Genomic DNA, 23,785 nt, shown 5'->3' with positions numbered 1-23,785 from the left:
GGTGTGTTCTATATTCTTCTTGTTCTCTAAATAACACTGCTGTGTAGTGCAAAAATAACATGCCAGATTATCCTGAGTGCCTACCTTATGCTGCTTAAAAGTGAGTGAATGGTGATGACTCTCTGATAACTATGAGGAGATTCTGCTAATGAAAGCAAAAATAAATCACTGATAGAAAATGGAATTTTCAACAGAAAATGAAAAAAAGAAGTGCATATATATATATATATATATATATATATATATATATATACAAATACTTAGCTGCAACACAATGACAGAACTCAAATACTACTTTAATTTACAACTTGCAAATATTTGGCCTTCAGTCTTTATTATGCAGTCCATGGCAGAGACAAACAGTTTCACATTAACAGCATATTGTTACATAGATTTTTAACACTGAAAATAAAAGTGTTTTTTGGCTGCAGAAATAAAAAGACAAACAAAATCCTACTCCATACAGTTCTATTTTAGAATATATTTAAATTCACCAAAGTACATTTTCTCTTGGTTACCTATTGGTGATTTATTTACAGAGCAAGTAACAAATAACGACTAGAAAATACCATTGCACCACAAATTACCTACATGGATAGAAAACAGCTAAGCTGGCATTTACTTCAGTACAATGTTTCTTTCAGAGACCTTAATGTACTTTAGCAGCTAATATAAAAAGGGAGATGAAGACAGCATTACATTAGTTAGAAAAACAAACATGGTTTAGGTTTTTATTAATCCCAGTGGTTTTAAAAAACAAGTCTAGCAAAATGGGGTTTATGTTTGTTTTTTTTTCTCTTTTTTAAAATGATCTAATGCATTAACTGCTCCAAGCACTTTGCACAGGGATTGTCTATGACCTACCAATTCAAAATGTTGGTGGCAGGGAAGCTGAAGTGTAAGATACTAATTGAAAGAGAAGCCATCATCAGTCTGTGCTAGCTTTGCCAGGCTTACAGCTAGGTATCTGTTCACATGGGAAGTCATGTTTACTAGAGTCTGTAGTGTTTTGGGGGCCACTTGGTGATCAGTAACTACACATAAAACTTTCATATACTCACCTCTTTTAGCAGAAGTGATCTCATTGTGCTGATTTTAAAGTCTATTTTTAATGTCAGGAACAAAAGCAGAAAGTGAAGCTTGGAGGGTTTTTTGTTAACTTTTCCCTTTGAAACTGTGAAACAGTCATTGTAAGAGAAGACCTCTTGAATTGCAAATGTGTTATTCTAGGTGATCTTGTGAAACCTAACACAAAAACAGCCTGCACAGAAAACATCTACAAATGAATTTTCAGAGTACTCAAAAGTATTACAACTTCATTTCCCATCATTTCCTCTCATTAAAAGCTCACCTCTATTTTTCAAACTATAGCTGTCTGGCCTTTCAGTGTTTGTTCCAACCTGTTTTACCACCACTGTAACTTGCCAAGATCACATCAGATCGTTACAAGAGCAGCAGCTTTGTTTCAGACTAATGCATATACTCCTAGTGAACATCAGCTGTTTTGAACACTGGAGCTTAGTAAGTGCCTGTATCTCTCGGCTCTGCTTGCTGATAAGTTTCATGCTTCTGTTATATGCAACGTAGGAGTGCTGCAGAAGCAATTTTTCAGACTGGAAAAGTAGGCACTTTCCTCTGAGCTGCATTTTGGAGGAAAACGTGTCCTACATATTCCCATAGCACACTGCCCAGGCACACCCTGGCACTGGTGCGCAGTTGCTTTGAGAGCTATGCGGCAGGAGACCCTGTCACGGCAGTGGAGTGGTTTCAGCTTCCTGGAGTTCCAACTGAAAGGAAAGAAATTGCAAACACAATGAACAATTATTTGATTTCTTCCCACCCTCAAATTTGTGTCTATGGTTGCATATGAGTTTTTATATATCTATATCTATATATATATGTGTTTTTACTCCCCAGAGGGGTATTTACTTCTCGACTGCAGCTGATGTCCTCTATACAGAGCTAAATGAGCAGCCCGGAGCAAGGCAAGGCTGCACCTTTCACATAAAGCCAGAAGAAATGATCACAGAAAAGTTCCACGTCTGACTTTCAAAGAAAATCTGCTTACTCCACAACGAGTGCTGAAAGCCCTTTTTACTGCCCAGCAAATGTTGTCCTGCAGCATTACAACCTCTTGTAAACAGGGTAGGAGACGCTGCAGAAAAAGTTTATTGTATGGAAAGTAGAATGCCTGATCAGATGAGGCTTGATCAAAACAAGAGAGGAAACACACTCCAGTCAAAGTAATGAATAGAACAGCTGGGCCTGTTTAGCCTGGAGAAGAGGAGGCTCAGGGGTGATCTTATTACTGTCTACTACTACCTGAAGGGACACTGTAGCCAGGTGGGGGGTGGCCTCTTCTCCCAGGCAACCAGCAATAGAACAAGGGGACACAGTCTCAAGCTGTGCCGGGGTAGGTCTAGGCTGGATGTTAAGAGGAGAGAGTGATTGGCATTGGAATGGGCTGCCCAGGGAGGTGGTGGAGGCACCGTGCCTGGAGGTGTTCAAGAAAAGCCTGGATGAGGCACTTAGTGCCATGGTCTGGTTAACTGGCTAGGGCTGGGTGCTAGGTTGGACTGGATGAGCTTGGAGGTCTCTTCCAACCTGGTTGATTCTATGATTCTATGATTTGGGTGCAGGGAGTAGACAAGTGTATTTTCTAACTGGATTGTTTTCCAAGTATCAGGGCTGGGTGTCAAGAAGGAAGGGACAGACTCCTCTCTCTTGTGCCCTGTTGACAGAACAAGGGGCAATGGATGTAAACTACAGTACAGGAAGTTCCACTTCAACATGAGGAAGAACTTCGTTACCATAAGGGTGACAGAACACTGGAACAGGCCTCCCAGAGAGGTGGTGGAGTCTCCTTCTCTGGAGACTTTCAAGACCCACCTGGATGCATACCTGTGTGACTTCTGATAGACTATCTGGTCCTGTTCTCGCAGGGAGGTCGGACCTGAAGACTCTAACATCCTATGAACCTGTATGTTCAGCAGAGTGGAGTCTGTTAGGACTTCTGATTTGGAGACAAATTTCTCCAATGCCAGAAAGCAATTCCAATGTTTTCTCAATTTAACAGGCTGTATTTAGGGATTTTCTTCATTCTGTATCGGGAATATTTCTCCTTAACTCCTTTTGCTCAGAAACTGACCTGATCCTAAATGTGAAAATCTCTGTCCTTTGAACAAGCCTAGACTCAGAGATGAATCTGAAAGTCCATAATCACTTACCTTTATGGATTAGATTAAACAGAAGCACTTCTGGTTTTGTTTTTTTTAACCAATGAGATTTTTCTGATGTATTGAGGAAAGAAAATGAAAACTTTTGCTACTCATTTGTTCTAATTCACAGGCAACTTCAGAAACCATCTTTAGTTCTTGTTCTCATGGCATAGGTTATTCTTGTTTCCTTTCATGATAAGGTCTGACAAACACATTCTATTTTCTCTTCTACCTCAAGATTCAGAAAGGGCCAGCGTCAATGCAAACCATCTAGAAAAGCAAGCTCACTTTTAAGACTTGCTGAATTTAAACAAGCTTTTCATGGATGTCATTATCTTGCCTGAAATGGGCTTTTAAGAGATCAATACTTGATCACTGAACGATACCACTATTTACAAAGGAGATAGGCCCATTTTCTAAATGTCCAGTACAGGGAGATGTGAATCTGCCAAGGCTTGGAGCTACAGAATCTGCCCAGCTCACCACCATTCCCCCTGTTTGCAATCTGTCACACAGCCCCGGGAAAATTAATATAGAAGAAAGTGCTCTCTTCATTTATTTAACCCCAGTGAAACTGGCTTTCACTTTTCCCACGTTTCAAGTTAAAAAAGTTGTTCATCAGTCCAATATAATTTTTATTTCTATATGTGGTGGCCAATCTAAGAAATAAGGGCAAAGCTTTCAGGGCTGAGCACAAATATCAGAGTTTGGGATTACTGAATTTAACTGAGCTTGGGATTACTGAACATATCTGAGGCTTCATTTTCAGCACACAAGGAGGATTTGTATCTTCTGTTATGGTATTTACATGCTAAGGAGGTGGTTAAGAATCAGTGAATAAATCAGTGATTACTGAGGCTGGAAAAGACCTCTGAGATCATCAAGTCCAGCCTATAAACTAACCCAACACCAAGCCACCAAGGGCCACAGTCAGTCTTTTCCTAACGACCTCCAGGGATGGGACTCCAAGTCAGAGTATGACAGTATCACAGTATCATCAGGGTTGGAAGAGACCTCACAGATCATCAAGTCCCACCCAGCCCCCAGCCCCAGCCAGCCAACCAGACCATGGCACCAAGCGCCTCATCCACTCCCCTCTTGAACACCTCCAGGGAAGAAGAAAGCATTAAAAGCCAAAACTATGAAAAACAGTTACTCAGAATGACTAAATAGTGTGGAAAATACCTCCACACATAATTTGCTTAGTTGCTTGGATACCATTAGGTGAGGCTGCTATAGAAAACTAAATGGGTCACAAAGAAACTACCTGACTGAAAACAAATACAACTCTCAAATCTCTGCAATTATTAATAATCCATTTCCCTAAGTATTTTGTGTGCATGTGTGTGATTATGAGACAGATATTTAAAAAAGGGATATTTGGAAAACAGATTTCAGGAAAAAAAATTTCCAATGAATTTTACATTTAAAAAATATCTCAGAGAATCTCTGTAGACCTGAAGTAAAAGCCACTGAAAAATACCTGTCAGTACCTTGGTTATGAATTGGGTAAATGTCAATGCATAAAGAAAAAAATCTCTGCTAGTATATGGTCCTTTATTACCAACATCTACCAATATTGGGTCATACAGAGAAAAGTCCAAAGTAGAATCATAGAATCACAGAATCAACCAGGTTGGAAGAGACCTCCAAGATCATCCAGTCCAACCTATCCCCCAGCCCTATCCAGTCAACCAGACCATGGCACTAAGTGCCTCATCCAGTCTTTTCTTGAAGACCCCCAGGGACGGTGCCTCCACCACCTCCCTGGGCAGCCCATTCCAATGGGAAATCACTTTGAAGGGAAGTAGCTTTGAAGTAGCTTTGCTTTGCAAGCAATTTTTCCAGGACTCCATCACTCCTACCCTCCTTTAAACTCTTCATGCAAATACATTGATAAGATTGCATATGCTTATTAAAATTGAAGCAAGACAAGCCTTGAAACTCGCTTTGGAACAAACATAACCTATGCATAACCTACTCTTAATGGAGATCTTTTTGGTAATGTCAAAGAGCCTTAGAGCAAGCCAATGACCAGCACCTTAGTGCAGAACAATATGAATGCTTACAGTGTTTCCTGTTACTGCTTTTGCAGTGATGGAAAACAGCTGTTTCTTCTGTCACTAAATGCTTATTTTCAAGTGCCTGAAGAGTGTGAGGCACTAAGATGTACTTGCATTTTTCATGATCTTTAGCAGGATTAAAGACAGTATCACAGTATCACAGTATTATCAGGGTTGGAAGAGACCTCACAGATCATCAAGTCCAACCCTTTACCACAGAGCTCAAGGCTAGACCGTGGCACCAGACTTCTCATTTGGCAAAAAAGCAACTTGTATAACACAACACAACACAAAGACATGGAACTGTTAGAGCGAGTCAGGGGAGGGCCATGAAGATGCTCAGAGGGCTGGAGCACCTCTGCTATGAGGACAGGCTACAGGAGTCAGGGCTCTTCAGCCTGGAGAAGAGAAGGCTTCAAGGAGACCTTGTAGTGACCTTCCAGTATCTGAAGAAGGCCTACAGGAAGGCTGGGGACAGACTATTGACAAGGTCTTGTCATGACAGGATGAGGGGTAATGGGTTTAAACTGGAAAAGGGGAGATTCAAACTAGGTGTTAGGAAAGGGTTCTTTACAGTGAGGGTGGTGAGGTACTGGAGCAGGTTGCCCAGGGAGGTTGTGGATGCTCCCTTCCTGGAGGTGGTCATGGCAATGTTGGATGAGACCTTGAGCAAACTGTTCTAGTGGGAGGTTTCCCTGCCTATGGCAGGGAGTTGGAACTGGATGATCTTTGAAGTCCCTTTCAACCTAAACCATTCTGTGATGCTGTAATTCTTTGATTCTATAACAGCCATTGCTTTGCAAACGATGTAAAGTGTGCATGAGGACTAGACAGCCTTGAAATTAGGATTTGCATCAAATGCTCTCCAAGGCCTTGTCTAAGCAAGAGCTTGTTAGTATACCTAGATCAATACCAGCTCGACTTGTACAGAATGCACTTACCTGTGAAAAGAATGCCCTGCCCTTCACAAAATCTGTGGGAGCAAACAGTCTGATGGGTTTTATATATCTATTTTTAAACTTCTCCCTTTTCTTTTCTGAAGGCAAAAGCTAGATTTACCCTAGAGCTTTCTCTATGTAAAAAATATTATTAGAAAGTAAAAGAAAATAATAGATATTACACTTGTAAGTACTGTTCCAGAGAATCCTTTTAGTTTAGATTAGTCCTACAACCTTGTATGTCACTCTGATAGTAGCAGACAACAAAAAATGTTTCTTACAGAAATGCTTGCTGGATTTGAAAATAAAAATCAAAGCAAGTTTAATACTCAGGTTTGCACATGGCTTGTTGTGAATGGCTTCTGTAATTGTTGTGGAAAGTGAGAAACACTGCACCTGGTAACTGGTGTGCTGTGTAGAAGGGACTGCAGCACTGAGAAGGCTCAGATCACCATCCAGCAAGCACAGCTGGCAGAAATGAACCAGTGACAGCAGCTGCCAAAGCAAGGACTATAGGGATGGTGGTGAGGGAAATGAAACTGGGCCCATTTGTGGACACTTCAAATTCTTTCCAGACCATGCAAAAAGAACTATTCACCCATCTATGAAGGCTTGAGTTTCCAAGTGTTGTCTTCTCCCCAGGCCTGGGGAGAACTGGTGGCTAGTTGCTAGGAAGAACTGTCAAGGTAGTCAAAGCTGGGTAGTCAGACAACTTACAGCTCTGCATGGACCTTTTTTGTTCCATGCATATTGTCTCTCTGCCTCAGTTTTCTTTCTTACTGCCTCACTTGGGTCTCCTTCCTGATACTCCCCTTATTCCTTCAGAGTCTTCCCCTCACATCTCTTCCCTTTCACTTTCACTTCTCTTCGCATCTGCTTTCTCTCTTTTAACTAATTTCATCACTATTCCTTAAATGGGAAAAAAACCAAAACACCCAACCAAACAAAAAAGCACGAAAGAACCTAGATATGAGACTAGCATCCTTCTTATTGCCATTAAAAAACTCATTTGCTTGGTTCATGCCTGCCTCAGCTGGCTCTCTCTGTTGCTGGTGTAGGTTGAAAGATCTTTTGGGGAAGGATCATATTCTGTGTTTGCTCAGTGCTCAGGGAAATGGACTTCGTTTTACACAGACTCTGGGCACTTTGACAATAATCTTTACAAAGGACAGAAGTTAAAAATGCTACAGGTCTCCTAAAATGTGCATAAAGATACATAATGAAATGCAGAAAATGTGTGCATGCATGCTGCACTGTATAAAGTGGGAATTGTACTACCTATAGATATAATGCTGTTGTCAGACACATGCACAAAACTGACTCCACTGAGGGTTACAAAGGCATTATTAGCAGCTGAAGCTGTCTAATAAATCTTCACTACACCTAGTAGATAGTACATGTATATATATTCAAATGTACACATACACACCTATGCCACGTGTGGCACCTCTACTCCACCACCAAAGTGTGCACATGAGCAGGTGCTAACTGATTTTGCAGGCCACAGTTTGACATCTATGATTCAGATGCTAGTGAGCAACATCACCAATTGCACATGCTTAATAAAGCTTCTGCCTTTAGCCCTTCTCCATTAGCCTGCTCTTGCTTTTCTGGTACAATTTCCGTTTTGCCTGTTTGGGGATTGCAATGTTCTGCTTTGGAATCTCTGGCAGCAGCTGGATGGCATATATACAACTGCTTTCACAAGAAGCCACTGAATTCTGTGCCTCAAGGAGGCACCTAGCTTGTGGCTGAAGTGGCAGCAGTGAGAAACTGATGCATGAGCAGCCTAAGTATATTGCTGAAAGCTGATATGGTGAAGAATGAACCAGATTTGTCTATTTTCCTCTTTTTAATCAATTCCAGAGGTGACTCAATCTTTTTCTAATGTTTGTGAAGCGTCTGAATTACTTTCATGAATGTTAAGGATTGTTTTCTTGTTTTGCTTGATCACCGAGGGAAGGAGATTGGAAATTCTCAGGACTAATCATGGGAATATGGATGTCAAACATGTATCAGAAGTGTTTTTTTTTACACAAGCTAAGAGAAAATAGACTGAATCTAAAAAGCCTTTTGGTATTTGTTCTGCCATAAAATCCCTACTTCTCAAAGGCTCTTTCCTGTATAGATATGGCATATCCCTTAAATGGCAAAATGGCACAATACTCCTTAACATGTGTGTGTGTGTGTAAAAATATATACACATCAAGATCCACCTAAGCCAACACAGATAATTATCTGATACAAGAACTGCATGTAGACAAGCCTTTGTCTACTGCTTCGCCTATCTCTGAAGACCAACAAGGCCAGGTAGCCCATCCTTGTGTATCAACCAGAAGTGTACAAGCACAATTTATTCTCTTTTTAATGAATTCCCTTTTGCAATGAGAAATCAGTATTTTGTTCCACTCCTGTTTCCATTAGCAGACAAGGAGTATGATTAGAGACATTTGTGAGTAATCTCCAACCAGTTCTAAAGCAGTCACCTGCTATAAACATGCTGCAAACAGTTTGATGTGCTTTGTAAATGCATACATGCCAGACCCAGTCATGCAAAGTATCTTTCAAAGCCCTCAAATTCTGAGCATCAAGGACAGAGCTAGCACTGTGCAGGACTGGATGCTGTGTGTATGCATATACCAGTTTCAAATATAACCCTGAAGGTGTTTAAACCTTCAAATAGCTACAAATCAGTATAAACTGTAACTTCAGAATACATGTCATCTCCAAGCAGGTGGCCTGGATCCTGAGATGACATCTCCACTGCTAGTCATACCTGGTGGTTAGTCCTGTCCACAGTGTTGGCAGTGGAAGCATGGTCACGAGTGTTTTGTCGGACTCGAGTGGAGTTTTGCTGCTCAATGGTTGAGGAAGTGGGGATGCAGAACTCTCTGAAACACCTTTTGAAATTCTCATCTAGAAATGCATAAAGGACTGGATTAAGACAGCTGTTTGTATACCCTAGAGCAATACAGAAGTGCCAGGAGACAGTCTGGAAAGTAGTTTCAGGGATGTTGACCAGGGCTTTAACGATGACATAAATGTGGATGGGAGTCCAGCAGACAATAAAGACTGCCACCACTACAAGAACCATCCTCGTGATTCTCCGCAGGTTCCTGTCCTTCTCTTTGGAGCCAGATAACATACGAACGCTCTTCAGGCGTAAAATCATCAGCCCATAGCACACAGTGATGATCAGGACTGGCATGATGAAAGCAAAGATGAACACACAGATTTTCAGGAGGTTCTCCCAGTACCAGGCAGGGTGGGAGAAGGTAAGCGTGCAGTCAATAGAGCCTGGAGGAAAAGGTAGAGAGCAAAGAACAAGCAGGTCAGCTTTTCACTGCATCTTCTATAAACTTTTTTACCCTAAATATCAGAGGCAAATATATGGAGATTTACAAAGTAAACAGGTAAAGTGAAGCCACCTGCGACCTGTCATCAGCACAAACACTGATAGGACACAGGCTGTAAAACACTGATGAAGCAGGAGTTAGAAAACCAAAAGCAAAGCAGGGTGTTCTCTTCTGCCTTTTATTGCTTGGATTTGCAGATACATTGGGCGACAAAAAGAGCTGAATTGTCACTAAGTGCTTAAACTCTTGACTCACTTTCACTTTCCCATAAAATGAAAAGAAAAGATGGTTTAAGTAATGTATCTGCTGAGAGTCTGGGCATTTCAGAGCCGCAGGGAAGACACTGACATGACGCTTGGTAACTGTGCAGTGGAGGGCTTGGATTTATGCTGAGAAGCGGTCACTTCATGGAAGGTCTTTGAGCACCAGAGATCCAGAATGTGTTTTCTGATCTGTATCACATCCTGTCAAGCTGGGTGCAGACTATCTGTGACTGCCAACTTCACTGAGAATATTCTGAGTAATAGAGTTTTCTGTGCTGTATGTATGACAGAGCACAACCACCCCACAGCAGAAGGCAGTGAGCTGCAGGCGCTTTTCCAAACACTGCAGTAGATTTGTGAAGCAGTGAGACTCACACAAATGCACTGAAGTAGCTGGAGCTGCATATTGTGAAAGACAGATTATGTGCAGTGCTGTGTCCAGTCAACTACAGCCAGATGCAAAATTGTTGAAGGGGTCCATCTGCACTGATACCTGATTTATACAGATGGGAGGTCAGATGATAATTTAATGCCTCTAAAATAAAGTGAAACAATGCAGAAAGCAGTTTAAACACTGAAATAGTTGATTTAGCAATGACAGACAGACTTACCGTGCCTGTATTTAGTAGTTGCCATGAACATAACTGGCAGGCCAATGGCAGAAGAAAGAATCCAGTTGCAAACATTGACAATTTTGGCATTTCTAGGGGTACGGAAATCAAGGGCTTTCACTGGGTGGCACACGGCTACATAGCGATCCACACTCATGGTGCAGAGCGTAAAGATACTGGTGAACATATTGTAGTAGTCTATGGATATAACAATCTTACAAAGGATGGTACCAAATGGCCACGTTCCCATCAAGTAATTCACACTCTGGAATGGCAGAGTACTTGTTGCTAGGGCATCTGCCAATGCAAGATTGAAAATGTAGATATTGGTGGCAGTCTTCATTTTCGTGTACCTGGAAAGCAAACAAACAAACAGGAAAGCATGTGAATGATCATAGCTGACAATGTCAAGTAAAACTGAGTCTAGAGCACCATCTGTAAGAAATTTCTGTGAAATAATGGTCTAGATACTGTCAAAGTTCATCTCTTCTGCTTTTAATCAAATGACTTTGCTATGGTTTATTTACAGTGTTTTTATGATAGCTAAAAGGTGTATGAAAGAACACAAAGATTAACTTGTGCAGAGAGAAAGGATATACATGCAAGAAATAGTATAGATGCTGAGGAATTGAGAGCTGGGAAAAAAATGGCATTTGTATGTATCAGACACTCTACTAAATGGACAGACATCCCTTTAGTGGACATCAAGTCATAGCAAATATCACATACAGGAATGGTAGAAACAGATAACTCAATTGTTAACTCATTCCTCAGGGAGTAAGCACCTAAAGGAGAATAATTATCAAATCCACTGTGTCTGAAACTCCAGGCTTTTAGACTTTATTTGTTTGTAATCACAGAACTCTAAACATTTGCAATGATGGTTACTGCACTGTGTTACTGAACTTAGTGTCCAAGCTGGACAGACCTTCTTTTAATGTAATGTGAAAAGGGATGCTATCAACCATACACACTGAATGTACAAATAGAACTACCACTTCAGGTGGTAGGTGCTTGAGGTAGGAATGGTTGCTCTGCACAACAGTGCTTGTTTTGGCAGAATGGTCTTCAGCCTCCATTGTACCTTCTTCTTCCTAAGTCTGTTATGCTAACAACCCAAAAAACACTTCCTGAATGTTTAATGTGTCACACTTTAATCACAGCTGAGCAGGGGGAGCTCTTTATGTTTTAACTTGTATTTGCATTACTGAGGGGAGATTAGTAAATCCTCCTCGGTTTCATCAAACTTCTGAAGAGCCCTTTGCTGTTTCAAGTCTATTGTGTTAGCTGAGTAGCACTTAAGATCCATTTTTTATGAGGATGCTGTATTTTTGCAGTGTTACAATGGATGCTTCACTCCATGCAATATTCCTGGCCTTGCTGCCCTGCTGTCTTGATTGCTGCTAAGGTGGCTGCACACTGTGGCTGCCTGCCTTTTGTGAGGGGCTAGAATGCTTGGTCTTTTGATAAAACTGCCTCCTCTTTCTGCAAAGAAACAAGAACAGCATTTGATTAAACATTTTACAATTTATTAAGTGGTCTGCAAGAGGAATAGCTCCTTTGAAAAGATCTGGCAGCAACCCTGCTGGGGAAGACAAAGCATATGTGCTAGTTTGAGGCAAACTGGATCATTATTGAGAGGAATTAGATCACTGGTTATAAAAAGGAAATAATAAAATCATAGAATTAACCAAGTTGGAAGAGACCTCCAAGATCATCCAGTCCAACCTAGCACCCAGCCCTGTCCCATCAACTAGACCATGGCACAAAATGTCTCATTCAGGCTTTATTTGAATCCCTCCTCTTTTAACACAGAGGATATTTTGTCAGTCACTGCATTCGCCCCTTCAGCAGATAAATTAAATGATGTGCTTTAGCCAGCATTATTTGTTCAAATACATATCTTCATTGTGCTATTTGATCTGGGCATAATGTAATCACCTTTGATTACAGATATTGCTATCATCTGTTATGCTTGTAATTAATTAATCACCATTTAATTAATTTCCTATCCTAACACATCAGATGTGTTGCCACCAGGTGATGCCGTTTGCTATTAGCTGTCTATGGGAGTCTCCTCCCACCCCAGGTGTGGCCACTTTGCCCTCCCTGCCTACTCCCCTTTATATTCTGCCCCAGCAAAGCTAGAAGCTCCAAGTTAGGCCCATTGTGGGCCAAGGGATCCTCTGCCTGGCATCCCTGGTGAGTCTCCATGGTGTGCACTGGGTGAATTGGTGGAGGATTTCAAAGGCCGGGGGGCCTGGTGGCCCCCTGGCTCGCTAGGGTTAGGCTCAATAACCATTGCAATGTACAACATCAGCCACGGGTGCTGGATGTGTGTCCTTGCTGGAGCTGGTTTCTTTTGTAGGGTATTTTAGCTGTTTGAGGGTCTTGCCTCGGGCTCTGAGCTGACTGCAAAAATGGTGGTGGAGAAGAATTGCTCTTCAGGCAAAGTGAGAGGTAAGCAGGTAAGGGAATGGGGGAGCAGGAACCGCATTAGGAAGGTGAGATGTGGTGGAGAATCAGATTGTTAGGGACTGGAAGGGACCCTGAAAGATCTTTTAGTTAGGGTTAGCATCAATGGCCACTGCAATAGTATGCACAGGTGCTGGACGTGTGTCCTTGTTGGAGCTGAGCTTTTCTGGGTGATATTTTAGCTGTTTGCTGGTCTTGCCCCAGGCTATGGGGCAGGGATGAAAATGGTGCTGGTAGAGCAGAGCTGTTTAGGCAGAGTGAAAGGGGAGAGCAGGGGCTGCTTAGGGGAGGTAAGGGTTTGGAGGGGAGCAGGAGGTGCTACAGATAGGTGAAGAGTGGGGGTAATGATGTCTGCACCATTCATTGGTTTGTTGAGAGGGATTGAAGGCTAAAATGTCAAAAATTCGTCCCACTCTGGTCTGCAGTGCTGCTCCCTTTTGCTTCACCTTCAGTCTGCTCTAATATTTCTCCACTAATCTTGGCTAACACTTAACACTGTAAGCTTTGCTGGTTGATTCTGTTTGTCTGTCTGGAAAAGCAGGGGGAGGAAGAGAGGGGTAGCTCTGAGCCCCTTCTGGGCAGTTTCCTTTCTCTGGGAGGGAGTTTGGATTTCTGTATTACTTCTAATTTGTATGTAAATACTTGTAAATGTTGTGTATATATGCTTGTAACTTCTGCTTTGCTGTAACTACAGCTTCATCTTACTTCCAAGGAAGCTTCATCTCACCTCCAAGCTGTCTGAGCTAGTCTGGTAAATCTCACTGGCAGGGGTGGGGGTGTGGTGGTAATTCCTAATCCATCACAGCATAAAACATATTGATGGGTTTTTTTTCTCTCTCATTTTTTCATAACATGGGTCAGCTGCAAAAAAGCCACAACCTGATGACAGAGCTATGCAGGAAAAGTACCTATGGATTTTACATTTCCATGTAAAATGTCAAAAAACTCTAGAAGGCTTTTATGCTGAACATCTAAAGAAGCACCTAGTGGCTTTGTTCTCTCATTCTCTAGCACTGTGCATGAGGAGCCAGTAACCCCCAAATTTCAACTTAAGGTAGCCTAAAAAAAGATTTTCAAGTAGATCCATGCTCTTTATTGACCTCTGTCTTAAGAAAGTAGAATCATAGAATCAACCAGGTTGGAAGAGACCTCCAAGATCATCCAGGCCAACCTAGCACCCAGCCCTAGCCAGTCAACCAGACCATGGCACTAAGTGCCTCATCCAGGCTTTTCTTGAAGACCCCCAGGGACAGTGCCTCCACCTCCCTGGGCAGCCTATTCCAATGCCAATCACTCTCTCTATGAAGAACTTCTTCCTAATATCCAGCCTATACCTACCCTGGCACAACTTGAGACTGTGTCCCCTTGTTCTATTGCTGGCTGCCTGGGAGAAGAGGCCAACCCCCACCTGGCTGCAATGCCCCTTCAGGCAGTTGTAGACAGTAATAAGATCACCCCTGAGCCTCCTCTTCTCCAGGCTGCACACCCCCAGCTCCCTCAACCTCTCCTCATAGGATTTGTGTTCCAGGCCCCTCACCAGCTTTGTTGCCCTTCTCTGGACATGTTCCAGCACCTCAACATCTTTCTTGAATTGAGGGGCCCAGAACTGGACACAGTACTCAAGGTGTGGCCTGACCAGTGCTGAGTACAGGGGAAGAATAACCTCCCTTGTCCTACTGGCCACACTGTTCCTGATGCAGGCCAGGATGCCATTGGCTCTCTTGGCCACCTGGGCACACTGCTGGCTCATCTTCAGCTTACTATCTATCAGTACCCCCAGGTCCCTTTCCTCCTGGCTGCTCTCCAGCCACTCAGTCCCCAGCCTGTAGCACTGCTTGGGGTTGTTGTGGCCAAAGTGCAGAACCCTGCACTTGGCCTTGTTAAATCTCATCTCATTGGCCTCTGCCCACCCATCCAGCCTGGCCAGGTCCCTCTGCAGGGCTCTCCTACCTTCCAACAGATCAACACCTGCTCCTAGCTTGGTGTCATCACAATCAAAGTATGATATTTCCAAGTTGTAAGTAAAACCTATATGCTGAAGGTACCCTAAAAACTCTCCCTCCAGAAACACTCTGTTTGTCCAGCAAGACTGTAACTACTAGAAGAGGGTAGGCACTGCAAGCATCCATTATTAGGAAAAATGTGCACGATTGCAGTGTGGGAGAGGTGCACAATAAAGCTCCAACTGCAAAAACAGTTTGGAAGGAGAAGAAAATGTTTTCCGGGCAATTCACTGGAGAATCTTGCAGAGAACGAAAATAGTGATATTTTGATATTGACCTTGCTATTACCCAGAATGAAAATGCTGTACCAATCCCTCTTGCTGCTATGCTCCTGGTGTTTGTGATAAAATAAATGTCTCTGCCACATGTGTGGACAAGGCCTGGCTAAGGTTCTGTCCTGAGAGCTAACCTGGAGGTCTGAATATGCTGTGAGCAGATATATCCATCTTGCTCCAGTCACAGAAACCACAGAACGGCAGGAGCTGGAAGGGACTTCTGGAGATCACTGTGATGGTTTGGGTGTTACCTGCCCCCCTACTCTTATGAAATCACCCAGATTAGACTCAGCTGAGCTGGAAATTAGACTCAAGCTTTATATTTACAGCTTAGCACAACATACAAGCAGGTATTTACAATAGATACAGCCATAGACAGAAATGTACAAGTTAAAAAGTAATATAGAAACACAACAGCCCTCCTGGAAACCAGAGTCCCCAGGAGGGGCTCTCAACCACCCTTCCACCTCCTTTTCACCCCTCTACCTTATCCCCAGATTTTGCCTGACATGCAAGGCGAGTTTAGAAGATTGGCCAGGGGGGTCAGAAAGTAGAAGGATTAGTTACAGACAGCAGGCTAGGGAGAGAAGGGCAGGCAACCAGAGCTAGCAAGCAACTGTGTTATCTGTGTTTGTGCTCCTGGTTTTATACATCTCAGCAAGCCTGAGTGCAGCAGCCATCAACACTGTTTCCTTTTCACAGCCTAGCATCTAAGTCTTCTCATCAAAACATTCCAGCTAGCTTCAGAGTAGCACAACCACCTAGTCCAACCTTCATGCTAAGGCAGGTTCATCTACAGCAGGCTGCACACAAACACATCCAAGTGAGTTTTGAAAGTCTCAGAAGAGGGTCCACAACCTCTCTGGGAAGCCTGCTCCAGTGCTTCATCACCCTCACACTTCCTGTGTTCTAGTCTGTGCCCATTGCCCCTTGTCCTCTCACTGGGCACCATGAAGAGAGCCTAACCTCACCCTCTTGACATCTGCCCTCTTGTTATTTATAAGCATTTATAAGATGTCCTCTCAGTATTCCCTTCTCCAGCCCTAACAGCCCCAAGTCTCCCAGCCTCTCCTCAAAAGATGGATTCTCCCAGTCCCCTAATCTTCTTTGCAGTCCTCCAGAGGACTCTATCCAGTCTGTCTGTCCTGAGCTGGGGAGCCCAGAACTGGAGGCAGTACTACAGACAGGGCCTCACTAGGGCAGAGTAGGAGAGGAGAACCTCCCTTGACCTGCCGTTCACACTTCTCCTAATCACCCCCGGGCACCACTGGCCTTCTTGGCCCCCAGAGCACACTGCTGGCTCATGGTTAATCTCTTGTTCTCCAGAACTCCCAGGTCCCTTTCCACATAGCTGCTTTCCAGCAGGTCAACTCCTATACTGGTGCACAGAGTTACACTTGCCCTTGCTGAAATATTTCGGTTTCCCTGCATTCAGCTCTTGAGTGTGACCCACTCAGGCAGCAACAGCAGTGAAGGGGAAGTGGCTCTCAATTCTGAACTGACAAAGGTGCTAAGGATCCTCTGTGCTTCACTCCAGGCTGCTGATGCCTTCTCAGCCCCAAGGTGACTGCTCTATCCTTATGGCTGGAGAAGAAACTGTGCTTATGCTGCTCAGTGCTGCTGCCATCACACGTGAAGGCTGATGAGCATATCACCTGATGACAATGTTTTGGGATTTTTTTCAATCAGTAATTAAAGCCTTTCTTATGATTTGAAGGGAATGATTAATACAGCAAAATAATAACTAGACCAGCCCAAAACATGAGTGACTCTTGGGTTAGTATGACAGTGTACAGGTAGGGAAAAGCTCTGAATTCATGGAGTACATTTTCTTCACTGGAACTGGCATGGGCTTTATCCCTCTTAGATGCTAGACACTTTTCAGTCCTTCCATTTTGCTTTTGTTTGCAGTTTAAGCTTAAGAGTTCTTGGCCTTATATTTTAATGGGCTCTACAGGCTACTAATGAAGGATTTTGGTGTGTTTTGTGATCTTTGTATTTCTAATCATGCTGGTTTTACAATGAAAGGAAGCAGAGCTTTTGTGGTGGTAGAAACATTTACCTCCATAATTGTCCAATCAACAAAAGCCTATTGAAATTCACAATATTCTTTTCAGTGAGTTATATGAGAGTTGGCTGTTGCTCTGTATTGCATATTTCAAGGTTTTACAGAGAGCTTATTTCCAACAGGTACACTTTGTTAAACATGTATTTTTATAAGTAAGTAGATTATCTATGTCTCCAGGATTGTATTTTTTGGCACAAGGAAATAAATACTGAAGCAATTGATTAATATCAATTTGAACAGCATGAAAAATAACAGTCTTTCAAAATGGAGCTCTTCAAAGCCTTAATCTCAGCTGTACTGTACCTTTTGCTGAGGTGTCAGTCTGCCTATTTGAACAAGCAGCACAAATATTTCACCATCCAGACAGATGTGCATGGCATGAGATTTCCATAACTTTAGAGGGACTGGCTATTATATGTAATTAAACCAGAAAGAGAACTGTATGCCTTATAATACCAAAAGTAGCATAATCTTTCAACAAATACTCTTTTTCACTGTTTCACTCAAGGCCACTAAAGAATCTAAAAACAAATGGATGCATAAAGAAGGAGGCTTAAATGCAAACCCCTGAAAATCTGAATGCTGACTGCCTTGAAATTTTAGCATCTAAACTATTATCAAATTTCACATGACTGTGCAAGGCTGCAAGTGAAATAGGCTTTGAGCAACGTTGTTTTTACATCTCTGCAATGAAAAATTAGAGCAACACAATCCAATTTGACACCCTTCTTGATACTATTAATATGTTCTTTCTATCTCCTCCATTATAAACATACACTAAACATTATAAACATATGCTGATATTTATGAAGCATTTTTTCCTTTGGTTCATAGCTGTAGATGATACATTAGAATTACAACACGGATGTCTAATTGTGTAGATAAAACTCAGCCTTGCCTTTGTCTTCTATCCAGCAAGGATTTAAGATATACTTGGAAGTTTAAAGCTCCAAGATGTAGAGGTCCACTCAACTAGGATTTGCTTAGGATGAGAAAAAGCAGTAGAGAAAAGCATGAGAAACCTCTTCAGATAGTCACTAATTTCCCAGCATTCAAGAACAAACAGAAAGCCTTGAAGTGACTCTTCAACTTGCAGCCCATGGTTTGCAAACCAAACAAAAAGTTGACCAAACTAACCTAGGGAGACCTCTAGCTTTCCTGCACAAAGCATAGCAGCATACTGTGCAGGCCCCCTGAGCATCTTCCCTTTCACCTCAGAGTCATGCAACAAGAGAGCTGTGAGAGTATTCGGACATCTCTCTTTCTGCAAGATGTGCCACAGCTCTGTTTCTAGCCTAACTACTCCAATGGTTTAGTCTCCACCTTATTAGCTCCAACATCTTTAAGAGTCTTTTCTTGTGAGTCTATGGCTCAACAGTAAAGAACAAACAACATTAAGACTATATAATTTCTTTAAAACAAATTGTTTGCATCGCACATGATCTAAGCCTAACAGATGCTGTGCTGCCACCTGAGTCTTGTCCCTGCTGCTTCTTGGACAAGCTGCTTACATCCCTGTGGATTGTTCAAATATAACCTCCTCTGGAACTTTCAGACTTTCTGTACCAGATGAGTTTTATACCACTGGACTGGTGCAAAGAAACCACAAAGGCAATCCACAGTTAGACCAATGAGTGCACAGTCATATGTATCATTACAAATTCATCTGAAAACTGCTCCCACCCTAACAATAGTGAGGAGGAAACCAGAAACAATCTTTTGCACTTAGGAGATGGGCTGGCCAATGATTGGTAATAACAACTTTCAGCATAAAAAGGCATGCAAGCCTTCACCCAAAGAATGGTAATTTGGAGACAAAGACTGTTTCAACTGGTTTATCTTTAATTTCAGTGAAAAAAATATATGGGGAAAGTTGATAAATTACAGAGGATTAATTGCAGAAAGCAGTCATTCGTGCAGTGGTTTGGCTGCAGGAAGAAACAACAGCCAGCAATTAGGTCTGGCATACAGACAATCTGACAACTCTTGTTGATGCTGGAGATTAGGTTAGTGTTTTGGACTCATGTTCTTCTTGCACAAATGACTTTTTAAACAAATTAATAATTACTATATGTGTATGTTCGATTAGTTGAGGTCTCTGTTGGGCAGAAAGACTAAAACATGAAGTATGCTTAGTTGAACCAATTTAAAGGAACACTTAATTCCATGGCTGTTTTGGTGCATCATGTATATGCAACCCATAAACAGCTGGAAAGAGGGGTGGGTTTTTTTTTTCGTGTGTGTGGTCTCCTGAGTTGTTAGATACTTCCAGTTTTGATTGAGCCCTTAAAGCTTTGACTAAAGGTCGTGTCATGTTCAGGACTGTCTGGGAAAACCCTCAAAAACATCTTCTGCTGCCAATCCAGTTCACATGTTTGATACTGAAATGAAGTCTCTCAGTCATGTTCTACAAAGTACTTCTGAGCTAAAGGGTCACAAATAATCCATAACTTATCAGTAACCTATCTTACTAGTCTTTTTCTTTCATTGAGTTGGTCACTACAGAATGAAAGACCTGTACTGTACCAGCCACAGCTGTGATGTGCTACCACAGACATGAAACCTATTAAAGTTTTGAGGTCATATATATTCTGGATGAGCACCTGTCTGGAGAGCATATGATTTAACCAGCTTGAAGGTTTAGTCTTTGATTTTTCTATTCATGAGTACTTCAGAATGCTTATGCCTTGAGCCATTGAATTCAAGCTCTGACTACAAGCACAATACATTTGCATACAACTTCTACATGTCATTAGGTGGTCAGACCACTCTGATTCTGCACCATGCCACACTGTGGTTACAATCTACTCATTTTATGTTTTTCTGCAGAGATCTCCACAAGGATGTCATCTAAAAATGACAAGTCCTCAGGGAAAATAACAAACAACAAACAAAAGAACCCTCTCCAGCAGGTGGAACATTGCAGCAGGAAATTCACACTTAGCTACAATGAAATCAGGCAATTTGCAGCACATTAATTTACTGCACTGATCCTGACTTTGGAGGTCAAAGCTGGACAGAAAGAGAAGGAAGATTTCACTCTAAGAAAGACAGAGGCAGTGCTTCTTTCTTCCTTCCTGTTAAAGCTTTGCATCCTGACTCTCAGCACACAGCTCTACCCAGCCAGTGCTGTGACCACTGAAAGTGGTTTCATTAGAAAGATGAAAAACCATTCAGACATCAAGCATCACTTCAGGTGTCTAGACATGACACAAGAGAGCGTACTAGATCTAAAAGCACTAGGTACAGCAATTTGATGTACTTTGTCAGGATCACAGAAACATTATGATGAGGTAACCTTCACCCTTCTCACACACTAGCATGGGGATGTCCATTTTCCTAAGAAGTCTGAATGTATGTGCTGAATGTGGACCTGAATGCAGGGCAGGTAACTGCTGGACTGTAGCTGCTGCTACAGCTGCTTCAGCTGATACCTCTTTCCTCCCTAACACTTTGTTTTTCCACTGCTGAGTTATTTTTTCACTTCACTCTCTTCCACACCACAAGCAAAATTAAGCCAGTAATATGTATGCTCCAATGCCCCAAAAGTCTTCTGCCAGTACACTTCCTTCCCTGTCAGCCTAGCTGAACAGGGGGAAAATAGCCTGCCAGTTATTCCAGGACTTCGTCTGACCTGCTTGTTAAGGTACCTTTAGCTGAGTCTCTGTGTCTGGTCCTGGGCATAGGTATGGGTCTCCAGTAAAGAATGCTGCTTTTGCAGTTACTGTGCAACACATCTCTCTCAAATAAATCAATGGCCCTAAAAGGCCAGCCCTAATATATTGCCATTATCCAGCATTGGGTGGTTATTGTTCAAGATTTTGCTTTATCAGAAAGACACAGAAGAGAAAATTGTTGCTATCTTCATCTTAACTTTCTCCTCTCTGACTTTGGGGAAGCATGACAGAGAGTAAATCACTGTCCACATCTAACTGTGGTAACATTTTTCTGAAGGAGACAAGTTAACCTAGCTACTTTCTTTGTTTTCCAGGTGTTGATACATGAAACATCCCCTGATCAGCAGGGAAGCTGACAAGGAAGCTTCTGAAGACAGTCTAACTACTAGCAGATATGAGAGCCTCAAAGTGTGATGGGTGAAAGCAGTGGTAATGCCCTGTGGCCACAGGGTATCAGGGAGAGAGTATGGGCTTGAGAAAAGGCCACAGACTGTACAGAACAAAAAATGCTAAGGATACAAGGTATAGTCTCTTGTATGCAAGAGATGGTATCTTCTAGCAAAGCTGGTGAGTGTGATCTGGAAAGGAGCAACAGAGATGAGACTAAGGGAACAGAGAGAATAAGCATAGAGAAATTTAACTCATGATGGGTGAAACAGGGAGGCAGGCATGACAGACAGGAGGGCAGGATTATATGTCTTGAGAAGACCAGTTCAAAAGTACCAGGAATGATGGTTTTGTGTCCGAACCTGGGGCTCTGAGGGAGGTACTGAGATGATCATCTTTTGAGAAGGATTAAGGTAACTGGTTTCTTGGATGATTTTTCTATAGAGGCAGCACAGGTACAGCTGGAGGTTAGCACTGCACGGGGCAAAAGCAGGAAAGGATACCCTAACTTCTGCTCCTTGCTACTCCTTAGGCTAAACACTTCTCTCAGCTGAGATTGGTCCATACAACACAAGAAGGAGATGCTCCATTTTACACATTTTTGTTTTGAAGTTTTACTCCTGATCTGAGATAGAAGATCTTATAGCTGATAATTGAACACTTCTTAAGCAAAAGGTGAAAAATCTCATGCTATTTCATGTCTTGGCAGTTATTTGATTAGCTATAGTCTGTCATCTCTACCTTTCTTCTCATCATGCCAATTAAAAGGGAAACATAAATAAAATTTAGAAGTGTTTAACATTAAATGGATGAAAAGAATGCTTCTCAACACAGCTGGGCTAAGCTGCAGAACACCTTGCTAGGGAATGACATTAAAGGCCAATTTCAAAACAGAGCAGGAGCTTTGAAAGATAATGATTACATTCTCATTTACAAACCCATAAACCCAAACTTCAGGGTATAAACTGAGTAAGACACAGAAGCTTAGAGAAAGAACTCAGTCTGAGATCAGACTAAGCACAGCAATCCAGGAAATAGCTGGCTTTGCATTTTCAAAATATATAATGAATATATTTGTATTTTGAAGCAGATCATCAAGGGCTGAAAAAATGTCCTTTCACCTGGAATCATAATGAAAATAAATATGAAAGAATTCTTAATAAGTCTGATAATCTCCACAGCTTCCACCTCAGAACACCCAAGCTCAAAAGTAAGCAGCTCAGAATCTTTAGACATGTTTCAGAATTTGGAAATGCTGCTTTAGGGAACATTCATTTCAAAGCAGCTTTGTTCAGAAGTGGTAATATTTGTGACCTTTTATTTCCAACCTTATTTCTGATTTATTTTTTTTTTCTGGGACCACTGCATGTCAGAAGTGTCCACAAGAAAGCACCAAAAAAATGGTGATGCAAACTGCAGCTCACAAAGTATCTTTGCTGGCTACAAGATGCTTGGAGATATTCTCACACAGTGATGCCACTATTTCTTCCACTCTTTCACCAAACACCAGCTGCTGGCTATGGCTGGAAGAGGACAGCAAGCTAGACTATGATGGCCTTACATCATGTCATGCTTGAGATTTTTGTAAGTGTGCCACCTTTTGAGCTAGAAAACCTATAAATGCTTATCAACAGTGTTGAGTAAAAGCTCTGATGATTTGAAAAAGTACTGTAAATAAAAATGAAATAGAGCAGTGCTTCAGGATTATGTTAGCTTATTAGCTCATGAGTCATTAGCTTGCTAACAATTACATAATAAAAAGAATAGTGCTTGCAATATTTTCTAATTTCTTTCTACTGAAGCCATGAAAAGTTGGTATAATCTAACTTATTTTTACAAGGGAAAAAAAATCACAGGAAAAATACAGTGAGATCAAACCAGCTTTTTCAAGAGGAATGAAGTGTGAGGGGAAATGCCTAGTGGTGGCTTCTAGCAGAGCCCTCCTCTGCAGTCACCTCTGCTCCCTCAATGAGCTAAGAGTTGCCCCAGGATTTCAGGTAATGTATTTTTTGGTCAAATTTTGACCACATCTGTATCAATTTATTTAAAAAAATACAAAGGTGCTGTTCTACCTGTCTGTTTCTCTTGACTGTGGGGGAAGAAGGGGTGCTGCCTGCTAGTCAAGCATATTTCCGCTAGTGAAGGCTGGTAAACTATCACAAGCAGCATGCAAACAGGGACACCTGCCTTCCTGTAAGGCAAGTGCTGAGAGTGACTCCCTCGTTATGCTGCTCGTTTAATTCAGTGCCTGTGCTGTTGCTGCCTAACCTGCCTCCCCCAGTTCTGCCCCCAGGTATTCACTGATTTGTGCTGCTCAGTAGTATTAACTCAACATGCCAGTTTGAGGCTCCTGTGGCCTTAGTTAACAGCTCTTAGCAACGAGATGGAATGTATTCACACACTACAGTGACATCCAAACAGAGAAGTTGATCCACATAGAATCCACATAGA

The 23,785-nt window shown here is 42.1% G+C and overlaps 1 protein-coding gene and 1 long non-coding RNA gene across 3 annotated transcripts in view; one reads left to right on the top strand and one right to left on the bottom strand.

Annotated features, from left to right (window-relative positions):
- Positions 1-315: 315 nt before the first annotated feature.
- Positions 316-23,785, bottom strand: part of OPRM1 (opioid receptor mu 1) — a 29,453-nt gene continuing 5,983 nt past the window's right edge. The window contains exons 2-4 of the mRNA XM_064169464.1: positions 10,450-10,802; positions 8,996-9,516; positions 316-1,787 (exon numbers count right to left, since the gene is read on the bottom strand). Coding sequence (XP_064025534.1) covers positions 1,749-1,787; positions 8,996-9,516; positions 10,450-10,802 — 913 coding nt within the window. The 3' untranslated portion in view covers positions 316-1,748. The remainder of the gene's footprint in view (positions 1,788-8,995; positions 9,517-10,449; positions 10,803-23,785) is intronic.
- On the top strand, positions 12,614-22,997 carry LOC135189285 (uncharacterized). 2 transcript variants are annotated; one of them, XR_010308020.1, is made up of 3 exons: positions 12,614-12,651; positions 12,818-12,909; positions 21,262-22,997. It is a non-coding gene; the product is annotated as an uncharacterized LOC135189285 (long non-coding RNA). The 2 variants fall into 2 exon arrangements; XR_010308021.1 differs by lacking the exon at positions 21,262-22,997 and adding an exon at positions 20,100-20,477.

The sequence above is a fragment of the Pogoniulus pusillus genome, chromosome 31, assembly GCF_015220805.1.
Source record: "Pogoniulus pusillus isolate bPogPus1 chromosome 31, bPogPus1.pri, whole genome shotgun sequence".
Classification (NCBI taxonomy): Eukaryota; Metazoa; Chordata; class Aves; order Piciformes; family Lybiidae; genus Pogoniulus; species Pogoniulus pusillus.
The sequence above is the reverse complement of the archived record's forward strand: the minus strand, read 5'-3'. Positions and strand labels throughout refer to the sequence as shown.